The sequence below is a fragment of the Suillus fuscotomentosus genome (genome assembly GCF_016647785.1).
Source record: "Suillus fuscotomentosus strain FC203 chromosome Unknown F5891scaffold_106, whole genome shotgun sequence".
NCBI lineage: Eukaryota > Fungi > Basidiomycota > Agaricomycetes > Boletales > Suillaceae > Suillus > Suillus fuscotomentosus.
In genome coordinates this window covers 1-21,357 of record NW_024539618.1, presented here as the reverse complement: position 1 = coordinate 21,357, position 21,357 = coordinate 1, and the positions used below count along the sequence as shown (strand labels likewise).

The window sequence follows — 21,357 nt, the reverse complement described above, 5'->3', positions numbered from 1 at the left end:
TTAGAGGATGAATGACTTTTATGGATAATTCAGAATGGATTGCAAGGCACCTCTGTATCCGATTTGCAAGGGAATGAAGAAATATCATGAAGTTTTCGTAGATTCATTTTCGTCCATCGAATGTTGGTTAACATTGATGTATCGAAATAAGGTAGGCATCCTGATGGATGCAATACAACGACGTGGTGAGGATAGCGATGTATCTGTCGACTTAGAATCGACCAGGGGCAATGGGTTTTGACGAGCTGGTTGTCGCCAAAAATTTGCGAAAACGTTCCCAACACATGCGAACGAACTCAAACGAATACGGCAAGTCCAGTATATTGCCGAACAGGGATGTATCCCAAACTCAGGTATTTGAGGTGACTCCTGTGTCATGCAGCGCAGCAGATGTGAGATAGATGTTGACTTCCTGCAAATGCCCCCGACCCACGAACGTGCTATGCAAGGGAGCTGGGTGAAAATATGACGAGCGAGAACTTCGGCGTCCGCTACGAGAATCCGAGAGGTGTGTCAAAATTTTTGTAAAAAGGTATGTTGTGTTGGCTCAACAGCAGGATCAATATCGAGATTCACGGTATCAATTAACACTCGCAGTCAAACCAAGTGTAGTCATTGACAAAGGGCTGTGAATCATCCGCGGACTGTGACGGAAGGTGGATGGCGACCCAAGGTATCTATTTCCAGATAACGAAAACACAGCAGGTTGTCTCGATAGGGATGACTGAGAATGTGAAAAAGGCGGTCAGATGGTATAATCGATGAGGGAACACCGTAACAAGCGGAGCGAATGCAAAAATCGACATGCATCATTGGCAGATAACAGTTCGACGCCTTTGCCCGACAGTTCCACTATTTAAATGTTTGCTTAGCCAGGCCCAGGTTGCCATTGAACGTAAAAAAAAATGAACAGCACAAAACTGACCCTGACAGTGCGATACCGATACGATATACCAGTGGACCTCATTATACAGCATAGCATTTGTTCTGATGAATTTATTTCAGTTCACAGCACATCCACCATGGGCTTGTGGAAGATTTTGCAGGCCGTTACAAGCGCTGCAAAGAATTTAAGTCCAAATCGAATTCAGAATCCTACTTTGAACTCCCCTAATATCTCAATCGCAATGATGAGATCGTTAACAGTTCTAAACTTCTTCCGTGTCGATAGGACAGCTAGAGCGTCGACGCACCTGCACATATCGAAATAAGGCAAAATACTCGTTTTACACGTGACAGCTTCAGGAAACCTGCAGCCGACCAGTAGGAGTTTTTGATAGACGAATGTTAACAAAACCTTTTGTCAGTTTCGCAGTGTACTCTTGCTTTCGAATTTTACCTGTTCAAGCTTTCGCATTCCTTCCCGAATCCCGAACGCAAACTTTTCTTTTGCGGAAAAGTCCCGGGCATGTACGAACGAACACAAACGAATGAAGCAGATGTTCCCTGAACGTGAACATATCCCGGACTCAGGCATTCGAGGTGATTTCTATGACGTGCCGAACAGCAGCTTTCAAAGATATGTATGAGATGGGTGTCGATTTCATCCCAGGGCTTCCAATGGACATGCTAACTTGGTCAATGAAGAACCAGGTGAAATGATTCAAGCAAGAGCTTGAGCATCCGCTATGGGACTCCGAGAGGTAGCATCTAAATCCAGTATTTGCAGGGAAGTATGTTGTTTTGAACGAAATCATCTCTATATATCGATGAATGCATAGATTGTTACGTCACGGTTATACAACACTTTCCAAACATTACATTTTTTTTGGCTAAATTCGGATTTCCCTCAGACAACTTGGAACAACATCGTACGATGTCGAACTTCTGAAGGTAAAGCTGCGCATGCATGCGCCCCACACACTGGTAACTCTGGATCCACATGCACACATAGCTAGTGGTCTCGACACAGGAATACCCGAAGTATCCGGACCAGTACAATTGCACAATGAGCCCACAGGAGCCCACTGGTTCCTAGAACGCGGTTTCGTCGTTTCCTAAACTATCTGGACCGCACAGCATGAGGACACGTAAATTCCAAGATAAAAACCTGACAAGTAGGTTCTCACAGCGAGTACGAGGGCACACAACAATCAGCGATGGATCAAAGTCTTTCTGAGGTAGCTCTCCAGGTGCGTAAAACTCAGCATTCAGGCACTTCACATCCAAATGAAGCTGTTTTGTAGAACTATTACCAGCTTCTCGCCGATAATAGCTTGATATCCCAGTCACAAGCAAGCCAACCACCTCAAATACCCACTTCACCATCCATGCCCGACTATCCTCGCTGTCCCATCTGTTCGCATCGTCTGATCACATGTCATGGTTGTTCGAATGTCACCTGCGACAACAGTCACTGTAAAGGTGCTGACCTCGTTAGTTTTGTGTCTTCGTGTCAATCGTGCTTTTCGACCCTTGCAATGTCGAAGATGTGCAGCCAGCTCGACTGCTTCTCTCGCGCACATTTTACTGGTGGTGTAATCTGTCCTGATTGCGTCAGCCCCACGGACGGTCACATACTTTGTCTCTGCGAAGACAGCTGGATTTGTGGCCCGTGTGCCACTCAGAATAAATCTCTCGACAGTTGTGGACGGTGTCCAAAATGTCAGAACTATTTTTGTTTTCTTAGGTGCAGATATATCGGCGCGTGCGCGGACTGCCGCAAGGTGACGCTATGCAACGATTGCATGGAAGAAGGATTATCTGATCGGGAGGGGTCTTCACGCGCAAACAATAGCACATTCCTTGTGGCGACGTGCGAGCAATGTCAGTCCAGAATCTGTATAGACTGCTTTGATGAGCGCGAATCCCGTTGTGAATCTTGCAACAGTGTTTATTGCAAGGATTGCACAGACTATGATGAGTGTCCGGGATGTGGGGAGTTTATGCGCGCATGACTTGCTCCACAGAATACTCGTATGTGTTCATGAGTGCGAGGTATGTCGATCTTTGAACAACAATTTTTGGTTGGCATTGACATATCGAAATAAGAAATACTTCTAGTTTTTCACGTGGCAGTTCAGGAAACCCACAGCCGAGCGAACTCGGTGGACTTGGAATCGACTAGTAGGAGTTTTTGATAGACGGGTGTTGACAAAGACTTTTGTCAGTTTCGCGGCGTACGTTGGCTTTCAAAAGTAGTTTTACCTTTCGCGTTCCTTCCCTTTGGGGGTCACTACTGGACAAAAAAAAAATTACGACTTGAGTTGACTTGAATTTTCCTAAGATATAACAGCTCATAATGAATCACGGTGAATCATGGTGTATGATGACCTACGCATGGTCAAAAACTTACGAAGGAAAACAAATGCAGGAACCTTAGTGCAAAATCGTAGCCGTGTCCAAAGACAAGTTAAACGTGTTGTTACGTAACTTGATCTTAGTTTCACCTTCGCAAGGCACCACTGATTCACGTGGGCTCTTCTCCCATCTCTGTCTTTGACTACGCATTCGGCTCTGAACATAACCGTGTTACTAGTACTACTGGTATGGATGCTGCTCACCCGCAAATACATGCAATACCAATTCAAACTATTTGGGCAGCTTACACTGAAATTGGACGACGGGTCAATACTGCTTCGCACACAAGTGGGAGATGCTGCTCGCTTGGGAGCACAGCGAAATGAATGTTTGAGGTTGCTGACACTTGTAGGACAGGTGAGTCACTACATTTCATACCTATGCATCCTCTGACATAGTATTTGTAGCACATGGGTCTCTTCTCTGCTGAGGAGGGTACCACTATCGAGACTAGTATTCATAGCATGATCAGTCACCTTGACGAGGCTGCCCAACACTCATCCGATCCTGCCAATGCACCTCCTTTGACCATTACTCACAGGGTGCCCACAGGAGGTCGAGGGCGACCAAGATATGAACTTGATTCCGTGGTTTTACAGGCTGCGCTACAACTTTGAGGGCCAACGGACCTAGCATCGGTATTTGGTGTCGCACCTCGTACAATCCGGCGGCGTGCCCTTGAACATGGTTTTGTTCAGCCAGGGCCACCTGTGTATGTTGAATATGTAGCTGATGATGGGTCAATTACTCGTATCTATACGTCATCAACAGCTCCTACATCCGATCTTTCTGATGAAGAATTGGATGAAATCACAGAGCAGGTACTCGAGCTTTTTCCAAATTTTGGGAGACGGATGCTCAATGGGCATTTTCGCTTTCTTGGCCATCATGTGCCTCGAAGCCGCATTTTAGAGTCATATGCGCGTGTTCATGGGGCACCTACCACAATGTTTGGGGCGCGGAGGATCCGAAGGCAAGTCTACTCAGTTCCAGCGCCGAACTCGCTCTATCATCATGATGGTCAACATGGTTTGTGTATATACTTTCATGTAAAACCACAGTATTTCCTCAAGCATCACATAGCTCTGATTCATTATAGACTTGTAATTCATGCATTCATAGATGGCTTCTCGCGATTTGTCACTGGCATATGTATTAGCGACAATAACCGTGCTGAAACTGTTCTCAGCCTATTTCTGGACATTGTAGATGAACATGGTGTACCCAGTCGTGTATGAGGCGACCATGGAACTGAGAATTTGCAGGTCGCAGAGTGGATGGAAAATCGTAGGGGTGTTGAACGAGGTTCATACATATGGGGGCGGTAAATATGCATTAGAAATGCACATGAGCATGTTGCACTGATGTTCAAATTTCAGCAGTGTACACAACATTCGCATCAAACGTCTCTGGCGCAATGTGACTCAGGGCTTTGGGAGGAAGTGGAAGTTGTTCTTCCAGCTCCTGGAGGTTCATCACGACCTGAAACCGAACCTGGATGCTCACATCTGGCTACTGCATCATGTATTTCTTGATGCACTGAATGAAGATGCCATTCAGTGGGCAGAAGCCTGGAATCATCATCGATTATGCATTCCAGGTGGAGGGCAGCGGAGCCCTCGGTGGGAGTATTGACATCGAGATATGAGGTCCTGTTTGACAATGCAAAATCAAAAATCAAAAATCAACGTCAAGATTGAATTTGGAAGGTCAAACTAGAATTAGACTCCGACTTCTTCTTTGATCGTCTCTAATGGTGATTCACGATGATTCACTACTACTAAGTCCTTGGTCAGAAACAAAAGCACAAAACCAAGAGCGTGATTTTTGTCCAATACGGTCCCCCATACTTCCTGAACGCAAACTTTCCTATCTTGGACTGAACACAGACTTGTAAAGTCAGCGCCGCCGTGTCACGTGTCAACACACGTTTGACATAAACTCATGCTCACTTCCAGTCGCGGCAGACTAGCCCAATGTGCTGAGAGCTTCGTGCATCTTTACAAATTGGAATCTAAAGACAAAACCTTGACGCCAAAGGCCCAGAAAAAATATAGGGAGGCACGTAGGAATCAAATCACGGAGCCAAGACAGATCTTCCAGTACTTCCTGCATGGCGTCCGGGCTGGTGATGCAACTGCTACTGTTATAATGTTTGGCAATCCCTCGGTAGTCGAGACACACATTCAACACTATTATCGTGACTCAAAGTCGCCGCTGTGGGATGAAAGCATACTCGCGCAGATCACGACGACTCCCATTCCTGGGTATGCAACATCGGCCGCTGGGGTAAGCGACTCATATTTCCAATCTTCCTTTGCTCATCTGAGCTTCCTAGGTCCTATGCGCCATAGACCGCAAGGTCGAAGGGCGGATGTCGGGGACAGGGAACCAAACTGCAAAGCGTTTCAATGCAAACCCCTACTTTGGTAACCAACGCGAGTTTCAACAAAAAATGACACTCGCTTCCCAGCATGACCTCCACAAGGAGCCATTCAAAAAACTTTTACTTGATATCCACCTTCAAGGACTGTAAGTGCGCGCCTCGTCCGACATAGGCATTGTACTAATATACCTTGTAGGCAGGAGATGAGGCGTGTGCAGAGCAAGGGCACCTCGCCGCCTCCATTCAAACCTCTGTACATTCCGCAGACATCAGCGGAAATGACGATTCCGCTGGAATTACTGGAGCGTGAGACCCCACCCCCCACCCAGCCCAAGATCTCGCAAGGTACTACCTTGACTTATTCGGAGCAGCCTTCCCTTGAGGTGCAACAGCCTTCCCTCGAGTTGCAACAGCCTTCCCTCGAGTTGCAACAGCCTTCCTATCATCCGCAGTCGCTGCACCAGCATCCGCAGTTGCTGCACCAGCAGATGAACGACTTGTCACCATTTGCCTACTACCCACAGCAGGGTCATAGCGGTGAGGGATCGTCGTCGTCGTCGTCTTACAGCTACCCACAGAATGCCGGCGATGGTGCATACTTTCCCCACCAGAATAGTATGGCGCGCCCAACCATGGCTCCAGGTACCTTCGACTTGAGCTTGTACGCTGCGTCCCCAGAGGTAGTGCGTCGGGACGCAGAGTCAGGAAAATATTACAACCTGTGAAGTAGAGCATGCTGTACGTGTTGGGTGGAGGAAGTACGGAGTCGCTTTGTATAAGACTATGGTACATGTCATAAATCCACAATATGCGACGAGACGGGTGCGAGCAAATCGGACAGCGAGGATAGCTTGCCGCGAATGGCAGAGTGGGGACTTCAACTACTTCATTGGCTTATGACTGGGATATTTAACAGCCATCGACGAGTAGCTGGTAATAGTTCTGCGAAACCAGCGTAAATTTGAATATAAAGTGCCTAAATTAAGTTCGTACGTACCTGGACACCGACCTTGGAGACTTTGATTCATCGTTGACCATCGGTTGCCCTAACGCTCGCAACCAGGGCGTACTGTCATATTTCCCTCGTCGAGTACACTAGCAATATTTGTAAACAACAGGGAAAAATTAAACATAAAAGCCATACCTAAGTTACGCGAGCATTCAATAACTGATCTAGCGCGCACAGCAGCCTCTTGGTATCTGTCAATCGAGCGAGAAGGCGATGGGTTATGGTCCTGGATTGGATTCGAGGCATCCCGGTGTCGTTCCTCGTCAGTAGCGTAGAAGTGAGAGATGGAGTCTCCAAGCACTGGAACAAATTGTAACTTTTAGTCAATATGATCATCACCTATGTGGGAGAGAGAACCGACCAGAGGATGACGCAGAAGTGCCTGCTGACGTACGGGCAGAGCTCATGGATCTCCAGCCGGCATCTGAATGGGTAGTACGTCTTGCGGCCTGCGGCCTAGTATCCAGATCTGAATTTGGTGGCTCGAATCTATTGTCAAGGAGTCCTGGACGCATAGTTACGTCAGGCAATGACGCAACTAGCGGTGAAGAACGGGAGGGAGTAATAGTAGCCCATGTCAAATTGGATGAGCCAGAACTTGGTACACGATGAACACCTTGCCTGCCGACTGCATCGGGCAATGACGCAACGGGCGGTGAAGGACGGGAAGAGGCAAGAGCAGCCCATGACAAATTTGATGGCCCAGAGCTTGACCCACGGTGGACACCTTGCCTGCCGACGGGTCCATTCAAGGTATCAGTATTGTTTCTTTCAGTTTGCACGACTGACGATACGGAGGTAAGTGATCCGTTGGGAAACTCGTCGGATTCTCGGATAGATGCGTTCGTTCTCGTTGATGAAGAGATTGATGGAGATGGGCGGTGTGAAGGATGAGGGGTGTTGGAAGAACGCGTAGAATTGGAGGTGTTACTTGATGAGGTAGTATAGCCGGGACGTGATGATGAGCCTGTCAGCGAGTAGTATGAAATCAGTGCTCATGTGTATGTACGCGTGCTGCAACTGGCGATATCGACTGACTGGGACCGTCTTCTTGTCATGGCAATGTTGAATAAAAATATCTTGGAGAAGAAATTGAGCGCATGTCAACTTGCAATGAGAGTACACTAATTACTTATCACCCGTTCGTCTTGAAGTACACGTGTCCCCATGTTGTGTGGCAGTCGGTAATACCGATCAACCGGCGACCGTGTCTTGGTATCATGGCAGTTGAAAGAAAGGTGAAAACTTGAGTAGGTGTCGAAAGGAAGTAGCACGGACGCATGTGAGAGTGTATTAATGAAGATTTGAACTGCACTGCGAGGGCCTAGTCACATAGGTGGGGCCGAGGAGATCCTCAGTTTGAAGCCAGAAGGCTGCTTTACCCCACCATCGTGATATTCAGGGGAGCGAGGAGATCCTCGACTCTAGGCCAGAAGGCTGTTGCCCCGACATACTAGATACATGTTCAATAGTAAGAAGTTCGAACAAAGTCCGAATGCGTTATATATATTTGTGTTTGTTTGCCTGCTTACATTGTGTCACGTGTTTCGCGTTACATGGTTAACTTTTTTCCTCAGAGTCCTCACCGGCACCACTTATAGTATGGCCCGTACAAAACAAACAGCCGGTAACAGTACCGGAGGGCCTGCTAGACGTGGTCACCTACCTATATTCAAGAAGGTCACTGGCCATGCCGGAAAACAACTTATCAAAACTGTCCAGGCAACGCCACCACGCGTGAAGATAATGCCAAAGCCCAACTCCCACAACATCGTAAGTCTCACAACTCCTCGCTCTGTCACCGTGACTAACTTAAGGACTTATTATCAGTTCTGTTTCTTTTGCTGCGACGGTGGCTCCCTATATGACTGCACCGTATGCCCACGCTCAGTTTGCGATCGCTGCATCGTTATTCCGCCAGAGTTTCAGGAGCTTATTATGGACCCCGGCGTTTATTTTATTTGTCCAGGGTGCCATGAAATGCGTACAAAGGGAGATGCCATGAAGCCATATTTTGTAAGTTTGTCTCTTTCTCCAAGGTCTCGACTTGATCTTGTTAATATATATACTAGGCGTTCGAGAATGCTTCAGGTCAAGGGGTCCTACCCACCCCTGTCACCATCCACGGGCACATCGAGGTCACCAGTCGCTCACAAATATGCAGTAGCCCGGTACTCATCCTTCACTTCGTTATCAAAGGTCTCGACCCTTCCGGATCGCCTGCAACCAGCATGCAACAGCAATTAAGGCCGTTCAAGCCACAGAATAACATGCAATATCATGAAATCATTTTCGATATCGGAACGGGTAAGAAGGCCGAGAAACACCTTACAACGATGAAGCAACTCGTGACCCGAATCAAACTCCTTCAGTGTGAGCGTGTCGAGGTCTTCGTCTTCTCGCACTCGTCTACCACGGAGGGCTCACGAGGTGATATCTGGGGGGGATATGCAGACGACGAGTCTAGTGGAAGGGGAAGAAATAAAGTGGTAATAGAGGGCGGCCCTGTCGCTTATACAGTGAACGATGTAAGATAACATGTTCTCTTCGTTACAACGTGTCACTGTTGCCAGTTTTTTGCAGGTCTGTTTGTCGGCGGCATCGAGGATTACGTCAAAGGGTCTACCTTGTGGATGTTCGTCTGCGGTCATATGGTACAAGAACCAGACGCGTTCGGGGCATTCAAGGCCTGTGTCAAAGAGTGCGTAGTTTCCACATTCTCAACATTACCCTTGTCGCTGAAGGATTTGATAGGTATGAAGTCGAGCATGCATTCGCATTTGGTGCCGAGCGATTTCACGCATGCCTGGTCGTACCATTTATCAGCACTTACGTCGGCCGTGTACTTGTTGAAGGGTTCGAGGTGCAGGATGTCATTCGAGACATCCTCCTGGCATCCCCTCGGCTTGGAATGCATTCGTCCGTTGTCCATTTATACAGGCCAAATGCCTTCCGTCGCCGCCCAACCACCATATCAGAGTACACCCAAGGACTAATGTGCGATCCGACTGGTCCGACCTCCATGATTGTGTCCACATACACATTCTTCCACGAGAATCTTCGCCCGTTCGGTAACGTACTGCCCTACCAATGCTCGAAATGTATGTGTGTTCGTCCATGGGAGCGCGTGGCTTCTAAGAAATCCGGGCGGGATGAAAGCACCTTCCGTTGCAAGGGGACTGATTGCGATCACACCCTTACGTTCGCGAAGTCCAAGGAGTCCCAAGTCATGAACAAGGGCAGCCGCGCGTCTTCTGGCTGGTTTGTGTCAGTAACCACCGAGCCTGATACAGTAGCAGACCCTTAGCTGACTATGGACCTACTTCTACGCGTTATATATATCTCATTCCTTGCGCTCTGCATCTTTCGAGACAAATCGGATCTGTTTTATTTACACCCAGCTCGTAGAACTCAGCAGATAAGTACCTGATTGCAACCACACTGAGCACCAGTTTGGCCGGGGGAAGGTACAAACTGAGTTGTACGGTATGTTGTCTCCCTTTGCCATTTTCGAAGGTAACTTATGGTACTGATACTAGATATTACCATTACGTCATGGTCACGTGACATTCTACACGGTAGTGACTACTCGGGTCAGTTTGGGGTCAGTCACTGACACTAACAAATTTCAAAGACTCAGACGGCTGCCACCTGGGAGTTGAAGCTAGCCTTCACTAGCAACTCCAGAGTGCAATGCGCTTTGCACAGTCTCTTTGGATTGCCTCGTTTTTATCGGCCTCACTTTTATTGATGGTGTTTTGCGGTGCGTCAGGTTGCCAGTGGGAGAAGAAAACAGACACTCGTGGACTCAGTAGACATCGCGCAAGTTGTCATTTTTACAGAAGGTCCGGTGTCCTTGCAAGTCAGAAGAGACAGGAACGCGCCAGAGAGGCGGTTTGTGCGAATGTGGCTTCTAGTGCTACTAGCAGTACCTCCAATTCACTTGTGGGTTGCCCTCCGACTCGTAGTAGCTGTTTCATTGATTCTTGACTCACATGAAATCTAGAGAATCGGTCGTCCACGACCAATTGCCCCTTGTCGATCCCCAGCAGGACGAAGGCTGGGGTCTGCAGCGGCTCACAGGTTTATCCAATACCTCCATTCTCGCTGACTTGCAGCCATCCCTAGACCTAGGGTCTCCACAAAATGATGGTGACATCGAGATGGAGGCCAATGATAACCGCGGAAATGACTTTCAATTTGGTTCGTATCTCTTCGAATAGCAGCTACTATTCCTTTTTTGATCATCCGGCTATTTCAGAGGAACCAGGACACCGTACAAGACGGATTCCGAGACCTTTCTACGATACCCAGCCATTAGAAGAGGATCTCAATTACTCTGACAACTGCTGACGGTCAGGATATTTCAACTCAAAATTCGACTGCAGTAGTCCCAGCCCAATTCAGAATTCGACGCGTTCTTCTAACGCTAAGGGACACATTGCAGACCACCTTCAACTCGTTTGGCCTCAGTCGATTATACCCTCGTCGGCCCTCCTTCGAACCAAACAAATATATTCCATCCTCGTTGCTCGCGCAAACATGTCCTACTATCGATGAAGGAGTCGATTCTCTACCGAAAGTCCTCGGGCCACCGTACCCCTTTGCTAACATGACAATCTACCGACTTATCTCCTGGATGAATAGCGGTAGTAGTCGAGTATCGGAAGCTAAGGTCGCGGCCCTCGTCAAGGATGTGATGATGGCAGAGGATTTTGACCGTGAGCATCTTCGGGGGTTCTCGGTGAGGCAAAGCTTGCGAGAGTTGGATCAAGATCAGAGTGGGAAGAAGATTTCTTTCCCAGATGACTGGATTGAGAGCAACGTCACCATTGACATACCAACAAAATCACGGGAGGAGAGGCCTAGGCCTTATACCGTTCCGGGATTTCATTATCGCCCTCTTGTCAATGTTATACGCGCAGCCTTTGCAGATGCTCAAGCGGCGGCATTCCATCTCTCGCCGTTCAAACATATTTGGCAGGATCCATTAGACAATCACCAAGAACGGATATATGACGAGCTGTATACTTCTGATGCCTGGCTAGAAGCTCAGGACAGTCTCCACAAGTCGCCGAGGGAGTTTGGGTGTTCACTCGAACGTATCGTTGCAGGTCTGATGTTTTTTTCCGATGCCACTCACCTGGCAAACTTTGGAACCGCCAAGGCCTGGCCGCTTTATGTCTACTTCGGAAACCTGACGAAATACGTGCGTACGTCACCTACATCAGGATCCTGTCACCTTGTAGGATTTTTACCTTCAGTAAGCCCTTCTGGTTGTATATTTATTAACCGCTATTGATATTGACTGATCTCGGCAGCTTCCTGATAGTATCAAGGATATTCTGAGTGGTTTGCCTCGGATATCAAAAACCGGCATGGCCACTCTTCACACCCATTGCCGCAGGGAATTGTTCCATGCATGCTGGGAAATCTTGCTGGATGAAGAATTTGTTTACGCATACCGACATGGTATTGTCTTCAAATGTGCCGACGGAGTCATGCGGAGAGTATTTCCCCGAATTTTTACGTACTCTGCTGATTATCCTGAGAAGTATCTTGTTTTTAATTGCAAAAAATATTGGATGACTTATAAATCACTAGGGCTTTGATTGCAACCATCAAGGATATGGGCATGTGTCCATGCCCTCGTTGCCTCACACCGAAAGGCTTGTTTAGTTGTCTCGGTCTCGTCAAGGATATGAAAAGCCGCATGACTAACCTCCGAGTGTATGCTATGACGAAGGTTATAGAGGCTCGCGAGTATATCTATGGGCGAGGAAACACTGTAGACAGTGCAAAGGTCGACGATGCCCTTGGAGAAGGCTCATGGGTACCTATTATTGTAAGCTGCAACTGGTTCAGCAATAGTTTACTATGCACTCATATTAGCACTCGTAGAATCGGTTCGTCGAAAAGCTTGGACCGTTTGGTCTCGACCCATTTCGCATGCTCAGTCGTCGACTTCATGCATGAGTGCGAATTGGGTACGTGGAAGGCACTATTTACACACCTGGTGAGGCTTCTTTATGCCCTTCCTGAGGGTACTAAGCTCGTCGCGACCCTCGACGCCAGGTAAGTAGAGTTTACATGAATTGCAGTTGCGTGCTCATAAGTTGTTACTTCTCATTTTGACGTTAGATTTCGTCAGCTCCCAACATTCGGCAACGGCGTGATACGAAAGTTTGCGAACAATACCTCCGAGATGAAGAGACTAGCAGCTCGTGATTTCGAAGATATCTTACAGGTTTCTTGCATTATTTCTTTTTCGACAGTAGACTCGCTGACGCCCCTCCAGTGTGCTCTTCCGGTTTTTGAAGGGCTTTTCCCCCCTGACCATGATGCAGCGGTACAGTCTCTGTTATATCAATTCGCACAGTGGCATGCACTTGCGAAACTTAGGATCCATTCCGAGTCTACGCTGGTTTTATTCGAGGAAACATTCAAGAAACTCTCCCGGACTTTGCGGAAGTTTCGGGATTTCACCTGCACTGCCTTCAACTGCCGTGGAGCTGCCAAAAGAGAAAGCTGCTCGCCACAGAAGGTTAGCCCAGCGCTCCGAAACTCATAATGCATCCCCAGAATCAACTGGTGCGAGGGAAAAGAAATTAAATTTGAGCACATACAAATTCCACGCCATGGGTGATTATGTGAAAACTATCAGGTTCTTTGGGACCACTGATTCGTTCACTACTCAAATCGTGCGTTCCAATTACATTCTCGCTAGTATTACCCTAAAGTCCATCGACAGGGAGAGCTTGCACACAGAGCTCTGAAGGCATTCTATCCACTGACCAGCAAGTTGGACACTCCGGCGCAGTTAGCGAAGCATGAGCGCAGACGTCGCGTCCTACGGCAGATCGCAGAAGCGGGGGGTACACCCCCTTCTGTCAGTAAACCACCAGTTGTACCAACAATAATGAGGTGGATATGGACTATGAGGAGACCGGTGAGGGTTATATTGGATGTAGTGACGATGAGGATGATGATCAAGAAGTGAGTGATGAAGAGCTTAGTGGCGAGGAACTGGTCGAAGATGACTGTGAAGGGGATGACAACAACAACGACGATCTCCCATCTTTTTAAATTCGCAATTGAAACTTGTCTTCTCTTAGAATATCCACTTACCCTTGTCAGCCTGTCTAGCCTAGGAAGAGCCTGACCTATGATTACTTGAAGTCAATTGTTTGTATGCCTAGGAGGTGCCTCTCGTGTATGCCCCTTGAATCATTGACTCGGACGCACTGCAGTGGCGAGTCATGACAACACGTGACCTTGACCGACGTGGGGAACCACTTTCGCACAAGTTGGACCTGTTGTAGTAGCACCTATAGGTCACAATCACAATTTATCTGTCTTCGCATTTATTCGACAGCCATGGCTACCCTAATTGCATATTTTTCACAACCTGCCCAGATACTCACCCTCGATGAACCATACGACGGAAATGCACGAAAAAGGATGAAGTGGCAATGGCAGCAGCATCTCAGTATCTCCTTCAAGTCGGTAATTTTACAGATGAGTTCTCTGAACTTTGACTTACTTGTGAATAGCTCCAAATACAATGAATTTGTGAAAGGTATGCGTGACATCTATCCCGAGATCAATTATCCTGAACACTGTCTCAGCTCAGCCCTAAGAGGAGATCGTTTTCACAATGCCTGATGGTTCAGAGCACAAGAAGCAAGTCCCATCCATGGATGTTGCAAACGAAGTTTTGAAGAGTCTTCCAGAATGAATCGTGATCGCAAAAGTATGTGACTCGATTTCTTGATTTTCAGATTATGACGCGATTTGTGCAGGTCGATGGTGATATAAGGAACTTCGTGCAAATCATCAGACTTTGAACATCCAGAAGGTGTGCGGGGATATACACCGCCTTTGCACCTTGTGATTAATTATTGTAGGCAAGAGGGTCTTCTGGCATTCGTCTGCACATGCATGTGTTTGGTGAAGCTGCTGAGTTCTAGCGTCCGGGCATCTGGGCATCCGGTAGGTACAGTCAATTTAATCCATGCATGAGCTATCCTTACGCCTTGACAGTAGCCCTCGTGCGTCTATGATGGTCCTGGGCGCTTGCTGGCTTCCAGCTCTCCATCCAATCGGTTACCGTTGCCAATGTACCCGTCGTTGATGCCTCTGCTCCACCTCTATATTCAGCCAAGAATCTCAATCCAAGTAGCACCAGTCCATCCTATCGTTCAACAGCACTCGCCTCCCCACACCAGCTCACAGATAGTACTTCGTGTTCTTGAATGTTCATTGCTAGACAAAACCAAGTGGGCGTCAATAGTTAGCAAAGGGTGAGGTGCATCTACTACTGCCGAAGGTCTCTGTGAGACATCGACGATTACCTCGACCTCTCATGACCGACTCTTACTAGTGCCAATCTCGTACAACCAGTATACGTGCAGATGTTATCGAATGAACTACTCTGAAATACATTCCACGTCTTCACATTGCAATGGGTGCTCCCGCAAATGACGATTATTTGGTACTGCACGTACAGTAGTGCCAGTGCTAGTCATCCTATCTCACCATTCGAGCCGCCTTGCCATTGCCACTTTATGCGTCATTTCGAATCACGATCCAATTGGATTTTCTATAGCATCTGACTGCCGTGACGGACCTGTTTCCCCTTGAGTCTTCGCCTCGGCAGCATCGCGCAACATCAAACTCAGCCTATGTAAGCTTTCACTAGCACGAAATGCCGAACCCTCGCTAATCTTCGCTTAGAACTTCTCATGATTTAACGGCCCTATAACATTGCTGCGCACTGCTACTTGCCAGTGTTATATTTCGGTACGCATTTACTTTCCAGGAACGTTATGAGAAAATTAGGTATCTACAGAAAGCTTTGGCCTAAATGGTTTCAATCTTCGTTTCCCTGTCTATTTTTAGTAGTTTCAAAAGAAGTGTCGCTACTTACAGCTACTTTGTGCAGTTTTGTAGGAGTCCGGCTGCCACGTCTGCTGTTATTGCGGACTACGCTTAAACTGTCTAGTTGGAGCGAGCATCCAGCACTCAGCCAGCAGCCGACCAGTATATAAGAGCGTGATGGTCAAGTTCCTTTCCCTCGTCTCGCACCCCTTCCACTGCACACATTTCTTGTCTGTGTGGCGGCTACATTCGATTTCGATTTCGAACCCATTTTTATCTTCTCTTTCTCCGAGTCGATGTCACAAGCTGATGGCAGCACGCTGCATGACAGAACGCCACCTGTTGAGGACCGAGAGGACGACGACGGCCTTCCAAGTCAGCAGGGTCCAGAATCATTACAAACCTCGCCGCAGTCAATGTTTCTGCAGGCTCGCCAAAGACGGAAAATTGCCGAATTGGAGGGGAAGATAGAGGTTGTCGAATCTGGGCGGGCAGTGAAAGAAAGGCATGCCCATCATTTCGTCCGTTGGGCAGATCTTGCTCACTATTTTTCAGGCAAACGAATTACTTCCTGGCTCAAGGCAGAGGCCTTAAACGCGTCGTTGTTTTGTTTGATACTGTTGAAGATCTTGTCGCCGAAAACGACAGAAGATACGAGGATAATGACGAGGATGCCACTCTTGAGTAAGTTTTCTCGTCATTGATTGTCACGGTGAGCGTACTGATGGGTTATGTAGTCAAGATCGGTTAGAGTCAGGGTACAGTATTCTAATGAGAACCTTGCCATGGTTTCTCAAGAAAACCTCAGATATGGAGCACGACGACTACATGCGCATGTTAAAACTGGTGGGTCTTGCCGCTGTCAATGATTGGCTTTATCATGTTGAATTTTTGTTAGCTGAGGCAGGGCGCAGATGGTGCTCGAGGGGACGATACCTCAAAACTCAAGGCTCTTGTTTCGGATTGGGTCAATCGCGAATTTAGGCCCAACCCTCCGATCGATATCAACGATAAACATTCCCATGGATTTACCAGTGATGCATGTGGAAAGTTACTTTGTCCGGCTGAACTTGATTGGAATGATCCTGTGTACTAAGTGTAGGGTACTCAGCATCCTGAGCAACGCTGACTGTTTCTCAGTGTTAGGGCAGGGATTAGAGACTGCTCTGACGGTCACATTGTGACGGATTTCTCTTTCCCGGTGTTTCTTTATGACAAGTACGTTGCTGATCCGGAAAATCTGGAGGAAGGCCTTTTCAAGGGGAAAATCCTGCTGCAGGTTTATCGCACCTGACTCAGAGTCACTCAACAATGAACTCACTATCATTCACAGGGCTATAAAGCCGTGTTCACATCACCCTCTTCAGCGAAGGACGTGGAGGGTGACGGTGACGGTGCCGATGTCATTCAGAATAACAGGCGCGCTAACAAGGCGGTGCTCGCTGGAATCAAAGTCAAGAAACATGTGGCCCAGATTATCAAGATGGAGAAAGTCACACCTCGCTCGATAGCATACATCGCTTGTCAAGTAAGTTATCATGACGATATATATTCTGATCAATAATAAATGATTTATACCCTGGCAGGTGTGATTTTCCCTTTCTTCTGTCACGTCATGGCGGTCTGTCGACGGTGACTTCGATTATATACAGTTCTGGCAGACTATCGTAGATTTCTTCGAGAGACCCCCTGGTCGAGAAGCGCAGCATAGGGTCGACAAACTTCTCGAGTGGTGGACCAGGTGTGACATCTAATATACCCTGAACAAACCTCGACTGATCTCATGTTGTTCAGGAAGGTTTTTGGAAGAAGTTGCCGTGAAGACCTTACCAACGTGGTGAAGGCCAGGATGTCTGTGAACGCTCTCGCAAGGCAAAGGGCACAAATTGACGATGCTACCTTCGATTCGAATTAATGATCTATTATTATGATATAATGTTTTCAGTGACACCTAGCTTTCTGATTGTGATAGTTTACTATTAATGCCATGAATCGGTTATACCTGTCTAGTGCGAAACGTAATGTGCTGGCTATACTGCAATACCGACGGACGTCTGTAATTATTAAGAATGATCTCCAGAGAATGATTTGAGCTCCAGTCCCGGGATTCGTGGGTTTGTGTTTATCACGTTGAATCTAGGAAAGCTAGGCGATCACTGTAATCTCTAGATTTTTTGGCCATGCTGCCCACCACTGTACACAACTCACGAACTTGCAAAATGAAAGTGATTGAGAGACGTGTCAAATTCAAAGTCATGCCGAGGATACTTGAGATAGTAGGTTTGATTTCAATTGCTTGTGAGCCGCCCATAATTCCTTCTGTATTTACGAGGTGCTTATGAATATCCTATGTTGCCCAACAAAAACATTATCATTGGATTGAGGATCTCAACTTCTGAGATCCCACATGCATGCGAAAGCAATAACTCTACAGGGTGCTAAAAGACACGACCGTTTGGATGTATAAGGAAATGCATACAATAGATGTTGAACATTAAGGTGAGTACCGGAGTTGTGCATGAGCCCCCAGCACCGAGTTCGAGGGAGAGGTGCGTCGCTGCAATGATACGACGTCCGCGTGCAGCCACGACTTTGACTGGATGCTTGACCCAGTGGATATGAGGAATGTCGGATCGCAAGGCGGGTACCGAGATGATGCATGAACCCTCGGTACCGAGTTAGAGGGAGAGGTGCGTCGCTGTAATGATACAACGTCCGCGCGCAGCCACGACTTTGCCTGGATGCATGAACCAATAAGATATGGGGGATGTCGAATGGTAAGACAGGCACTGAGGTGATGCATGAGCCCTGAGCACCGAGTTCGAGGGAGAGGTGCGTCGCTGCAACGATACAGTGTCCGAGTTACAGTCTAACTTCTCGTGACGCAGTTGCAACTGATATATAGTTGTCAGCCATTAGATACACAAAGAAGGTCACCTTAAGACTCGAAGCATGATACAAATTGATTGTTGCCTGCTTGTTGGCCATAACCCAGCTGGTACGGAAAGGCATAGCTTATTCGCACGCGTTCCAAATTGAAACATAGCTGACAAACATCGGAATAACAAAGATGCTGCATACAAAGTCGAAGCACGCAGGAATTCTTTTGTGGCCGTGCGCTCGGATGAATATATTCTTGTAGTCAGGAGGATACAGGCTTTCACGCTTACATGTGAATTTGACATGAAAGTGACGGAAAATTAGCTTTTCAGGTAGGTGTATCAAGATTTAATAGCGTACACACATATATAGTCCCTCGCTAAGGTTAATGCAGCCTCATTCCCTGCAAAACTCGGGCTTTTAGTCTTGGCTTGGATATTGTAAACCTTACCGCCGATATGACAATTTTGATTCATGTAGATCAACCAGTAGCTTTTGTTCCACCTTCCCTTCAACTTTCACTTTGAGCGATGATGAGACCTTTTTCCGATCTTAGCGTTTTATGGTGAAATCAGAAAAACTCCTTTCCGATATAAGGGCAAAAATGACAATGTGATGCTCGATAGCAGAATTATGTTGATTATTGTGATTATGTACTATGTATTGTGATATATGGCCTTGTACTTTCCTCACCAGTTCACTGATGTCAGCTCGCAGTTCTTACACTCCATCACATCTTCAGAACCTTCAAGTTTGAGGCAAGTACTATAAAAGCAAGGTGCCAAGCGAAGTACTGGACAACGTAACGTTCACCTGCTCGGGGTATGTCCAATGCCTAGCAAATAAATAAACACGTGCTGATCGTGACTTTGTTTTGGGTGATTTTCGAATTGCATTAGCAACGTCAGACAAACGAATAGCAATTTCATGGGTGAGAGGAGACTCATCCTGAGGCAAAACGAAATACTTCATGAAGTATTGTCTCATGCTCTACTTGTCCTTTATTTCGCAATATATTTAGGCCTATAGTCACAACAGCCACTTGGCTTCAGATCCGCGTGATGACTCGGCTAGTGAGCGCGGACACATCTACCATTTCCCTTCTTAATTATATGTATTGTGTTGAATTGCACGTGTAGGAAGGAGAAAATTCAAACTACATTTATGCAATCCTGACAGTCTGAATGATATTCATAAGCATAGACCAGTGGCCAGGAACAATCAAAACATGCACTTTGGCATACAACGAGTCTATGACCTTGCTAACTTATTCCAGGTCCCGATTGCTGCACCATACGTGGTCTGAAAAAAGGATGAGCACGAACGAGACGAGCGAGAAGAAAGGACACACGTCAGCTTCTAGCTCATCAAATACGATCAGGCATCCGAGTCATCCCTGATCCAGCACGCCGTGGAACACCATGTCCAAGATCATCTGAGATAGCCTAAAACACAATATGAGCTACTTTCCAGAGACAATTCAATATCCACTTGGCCTCAGTGTCCTGCCGTCCTTGACTGACCTGTTTGGCAACGTAGTCAATCTTTACCATCGAGTACGGCTCACCGATACGCAGCAAATTCTGCTGGAGAAGGGTGTCATAAAGTGCTGCAGAATTTTACTGCGAGCTTGATATAGAGAAGTGATGTTACATCTTCTGGCTGGAATGCATATCAAAATGACTGATGAGTCAAGATCAGTGACAACACACCATATTCAACATGACCTTGCACAAAAGCATGTACTTGAGTGCGTTCAGCGCTGCTGGGTCATCCTGCGATGACATGTTCTCAAAAGTCTCATAGAAATATGAGTATGCGATAGTGTAATCTTTGTCCTTGGCATGGAGAACACCAGATTGCAGGTCTAACGCTGCTTGAAGACCAGGACAATACATATATTGAGTTTACAGCGGACCTAGCGAAAGTGATGGCAGCCTTTGCATTTCGTGGACGTAAGCGTACAATGAGAATACCGGGATGGCACTCGAAGGACCAACCTTGGACTTCGACAGGTTTCCGATGCCACGGTAGATGTGACTCTCGAGCAGGTGTACTTCGGTAAGAATCATCTTATCATCTAACCTTTCAAGCTCTGTCAAGAATGCGTCGATTTGCGTTGAGGCTAACTTGCACATTGATTGCTGATCCATCGGAGGTCGATGCTGAGATGCTGAGAGCATGTCATGTTAATGACAGAACGTGTCGGAAAGTTTGTCATACCAATGAACGTGAGAAGGGGAGGGACTCCGGGACGCAATTGCTATAATAGAACACATCAATGCTACTCTTCTTGTCAATGACGAGTGTCATCGACTCACATTTATGAAAAAAGAAGGTCCTCTGCAGGCGGTACCATAATATCCATGGTGAGCACACGAACACTCCGCGGAATAAGCCACCCTGCTAGCGAAGGAGAAAGATCTCTAGGATAAGTGATATGGAGACTGCGGAGGTTCATTAGAAAAGGTAGTACTCCCCAGGCAGACCCATCAAAATCAATGCAACGATGGTCTTCACTGGGCATGATGATGTGGAAGGAATGAAGATGCTTGCGATTTCTCAAGAATTCCGAGATAGCAGGCACGAGGTCCCTGTCTGTGACATGTCGATGCAGACTGATAATCTTGAGAGCAAAATGTGTCAGGAACGGAAGCGAGGACCTATGCAGGCGAAACAAATACCTGACAATGTGAGCGACTCCAGTTGATGACCGGTGGACAAGATCTCTGAAAAGCCCTGGCTGTCTACGGAAAACAGCCCTCAGGCCTGAAACTCGATGATCGTCAAGTGACAGACGGAGATGGCATCCGTTGGGAATTTCCAGTTTGCATTCTTAATGGAAAGCGAGCACACGTTGTCATGACTCTGTGATATAAAGTCATGGGTAGATGTGCTGTTT

General features: G+C 47.1%; 7 protein-coding genes across 7 annotated transcripts; 5 read left to right on the top strand and 2 right to left on the bottom strand.

Moving 5' to 3' along the window:
• Window positions 1-1,992: 1,992 nt before the first annotated feature.
• On the top strand, window positions 1,993-3,222 carry F5891DRAFT_50838 (uncharacterized protein). The gene is made up of 3 exons (XM_041372074.1): window positions 1,993-2,132; window positions 2,187-2,937; window positions 2,992-3,222. The coding sequence occupies exons 1-2, from the start codon at window positions 2,100-2,102 to the stop codon at window positions 2,895-2,897; spliced, it is 744 nt and encodes a 247-aa protein (XP_041218755.1). The 5' UTR covers window positions 1,993-2,099; the 3' UTR covers window positions 2,898-2,937; window positions 2,992-3,222.
• Window positions 3,223-4,085: 863 nt separating this feature from the next.
• F5891DRAFT_963393 (uncharacterized protein) lies at window positions 4,086-4,935 on the top strand (the record flags this gene model as incomplete). Its single annotated transcript, XM_041375997.1, has 2 exons — window positions 4,086-4,333; window positions 4,680-4,935. Coding segments are annotated over 2 exons (504 nt in total), but the record flags the coding sequence as incomplete, so codon positions are not given.
• Window positions 4,936-6,557: 1,622 nt separating this feature from the next.
• F5891DRAFT_50797 (uncharacterized protein) lies at window positions 6,558-7,978 on the bottom strand. Its single transcript, XM_041372071.1, has 6 exons — window positions 7,828-7,978; window positions 7,730-7,774; window positions 7,057-7,662; window positions 6,831-6,995; window positions 6,684-6,781; window positions 6,558-6,628 (listed from the first exon to the last, which is right to left on the bottom strand). Exons 1-5 carry the CDS (start codon window positions 7,862-7,864, stop codon window positions 6,759-6,761), a joined length of 876 nt encoding a protein of 291 aa, XP_041218753.1. The 5' UTR covers window positions 7,865-7,978; the 3' UTR covers window positions 6,558-6,628; window positions 6,684-6,758.
• A 282-nt stretch (window positions 7,979-8,260) lies between these two features.
• F5891DRAFT_50580 (uncharacterized protein) lies at window positions 8,261-10,013 on the top strand. Its single transcript, XM_041372060.1, has 5 exons — window positions 8,261-8,468; window positions 8,526-8,711; window positions 8,768-9,223; window positions 9,279-9,396; window positions 9,450-10,013. The coding sequence occupies exons 1-5, from the start codon at window positions 8,298-8,300 to the stop codon at window positions 9,689-9,691; spliced, it is 1,173 nt and encodes a 390-aa protein (XP_041218752.1). The 5' UTR covers window positions 8,261-8,297; the 3' UTR covers window positions 9,692-10,013.
• A 119-nt stretch (window positions 10,014-10,132) lies between these two features.
• Window positions 10,133-11,178, top strand: F5891DRAFT_50695 (uncharacterized protein). The gene is made up of 5 exons (XM_041372067.1): window positions 10,133-10,181; window positions 10,235-10,458; window positions 10,511-10,640; window positions 10,702-10,898; window positions 10,957-11,178. The coding sequence occupies exons 2-5, from the start codon at window positions 10,389-10,391 to the stop codon at window positions 11,046-11,048; spliced, it is 489 nt and encodes a 162-aa protein (XP_041218751.1). The 5' UTR covers window positions 10,133-10,181; window positions 10,235-10,388; the 3' UTR covers window positions 11,049-11,178.
• A 4,693-nt stretch (window positions 11,179-15,871) lies between these two features.
• Window positions 15,872-17,490, top strand: F5891DRAFT_1207971 (uncharacterized protein; the record flags this gene model as incomplete). The annotated part of the gene is made up of 8 exons (XM_041369088.1): window positions 15,872-16,100; window positions 16,157-16,259; window positions 16,313-16,421; window positions 16,474-16,664; window positions 16,722-16,854; window positions 16,909-17,103; window positions 17,228-17,316; window positions 17,370-17,490. The coding sequence occupies 8 exons, from the start codon at window positions 15,872-15,874 to the stop codon at window positions 17,488-17,490; spliced, it is 1,170 nt and encodes a 389-aa protein (XP_041218750.1).
• A 2,332-nt stretch (window positions 17,491-19,822) lies between these two features.
• Window positions 19,823-20,638, bottom strand: F5891DRAFT_1196702 (uncharacterized protein; the record flags this gene model as incomplete). The annotated part of the gene is made up of 5 exons (XM_041368343.1): window positions 19,823-19,900; window positions 19,979-20,041; window positions 20,079-20,117; window positions 20,168-20,322; window positions 20,374-20,638. The coding sequence occupies 5 exons, from the start codon at window positions 20,636-20,638 to the stop codon at window positions 19,823-19,825; spliced, it is 600 nt and encodes a 199-aa protein (XP_041218749.1).
• Between the last annotated feature and the right edge of the window lie 719 nt (window positions 20,639-21,357).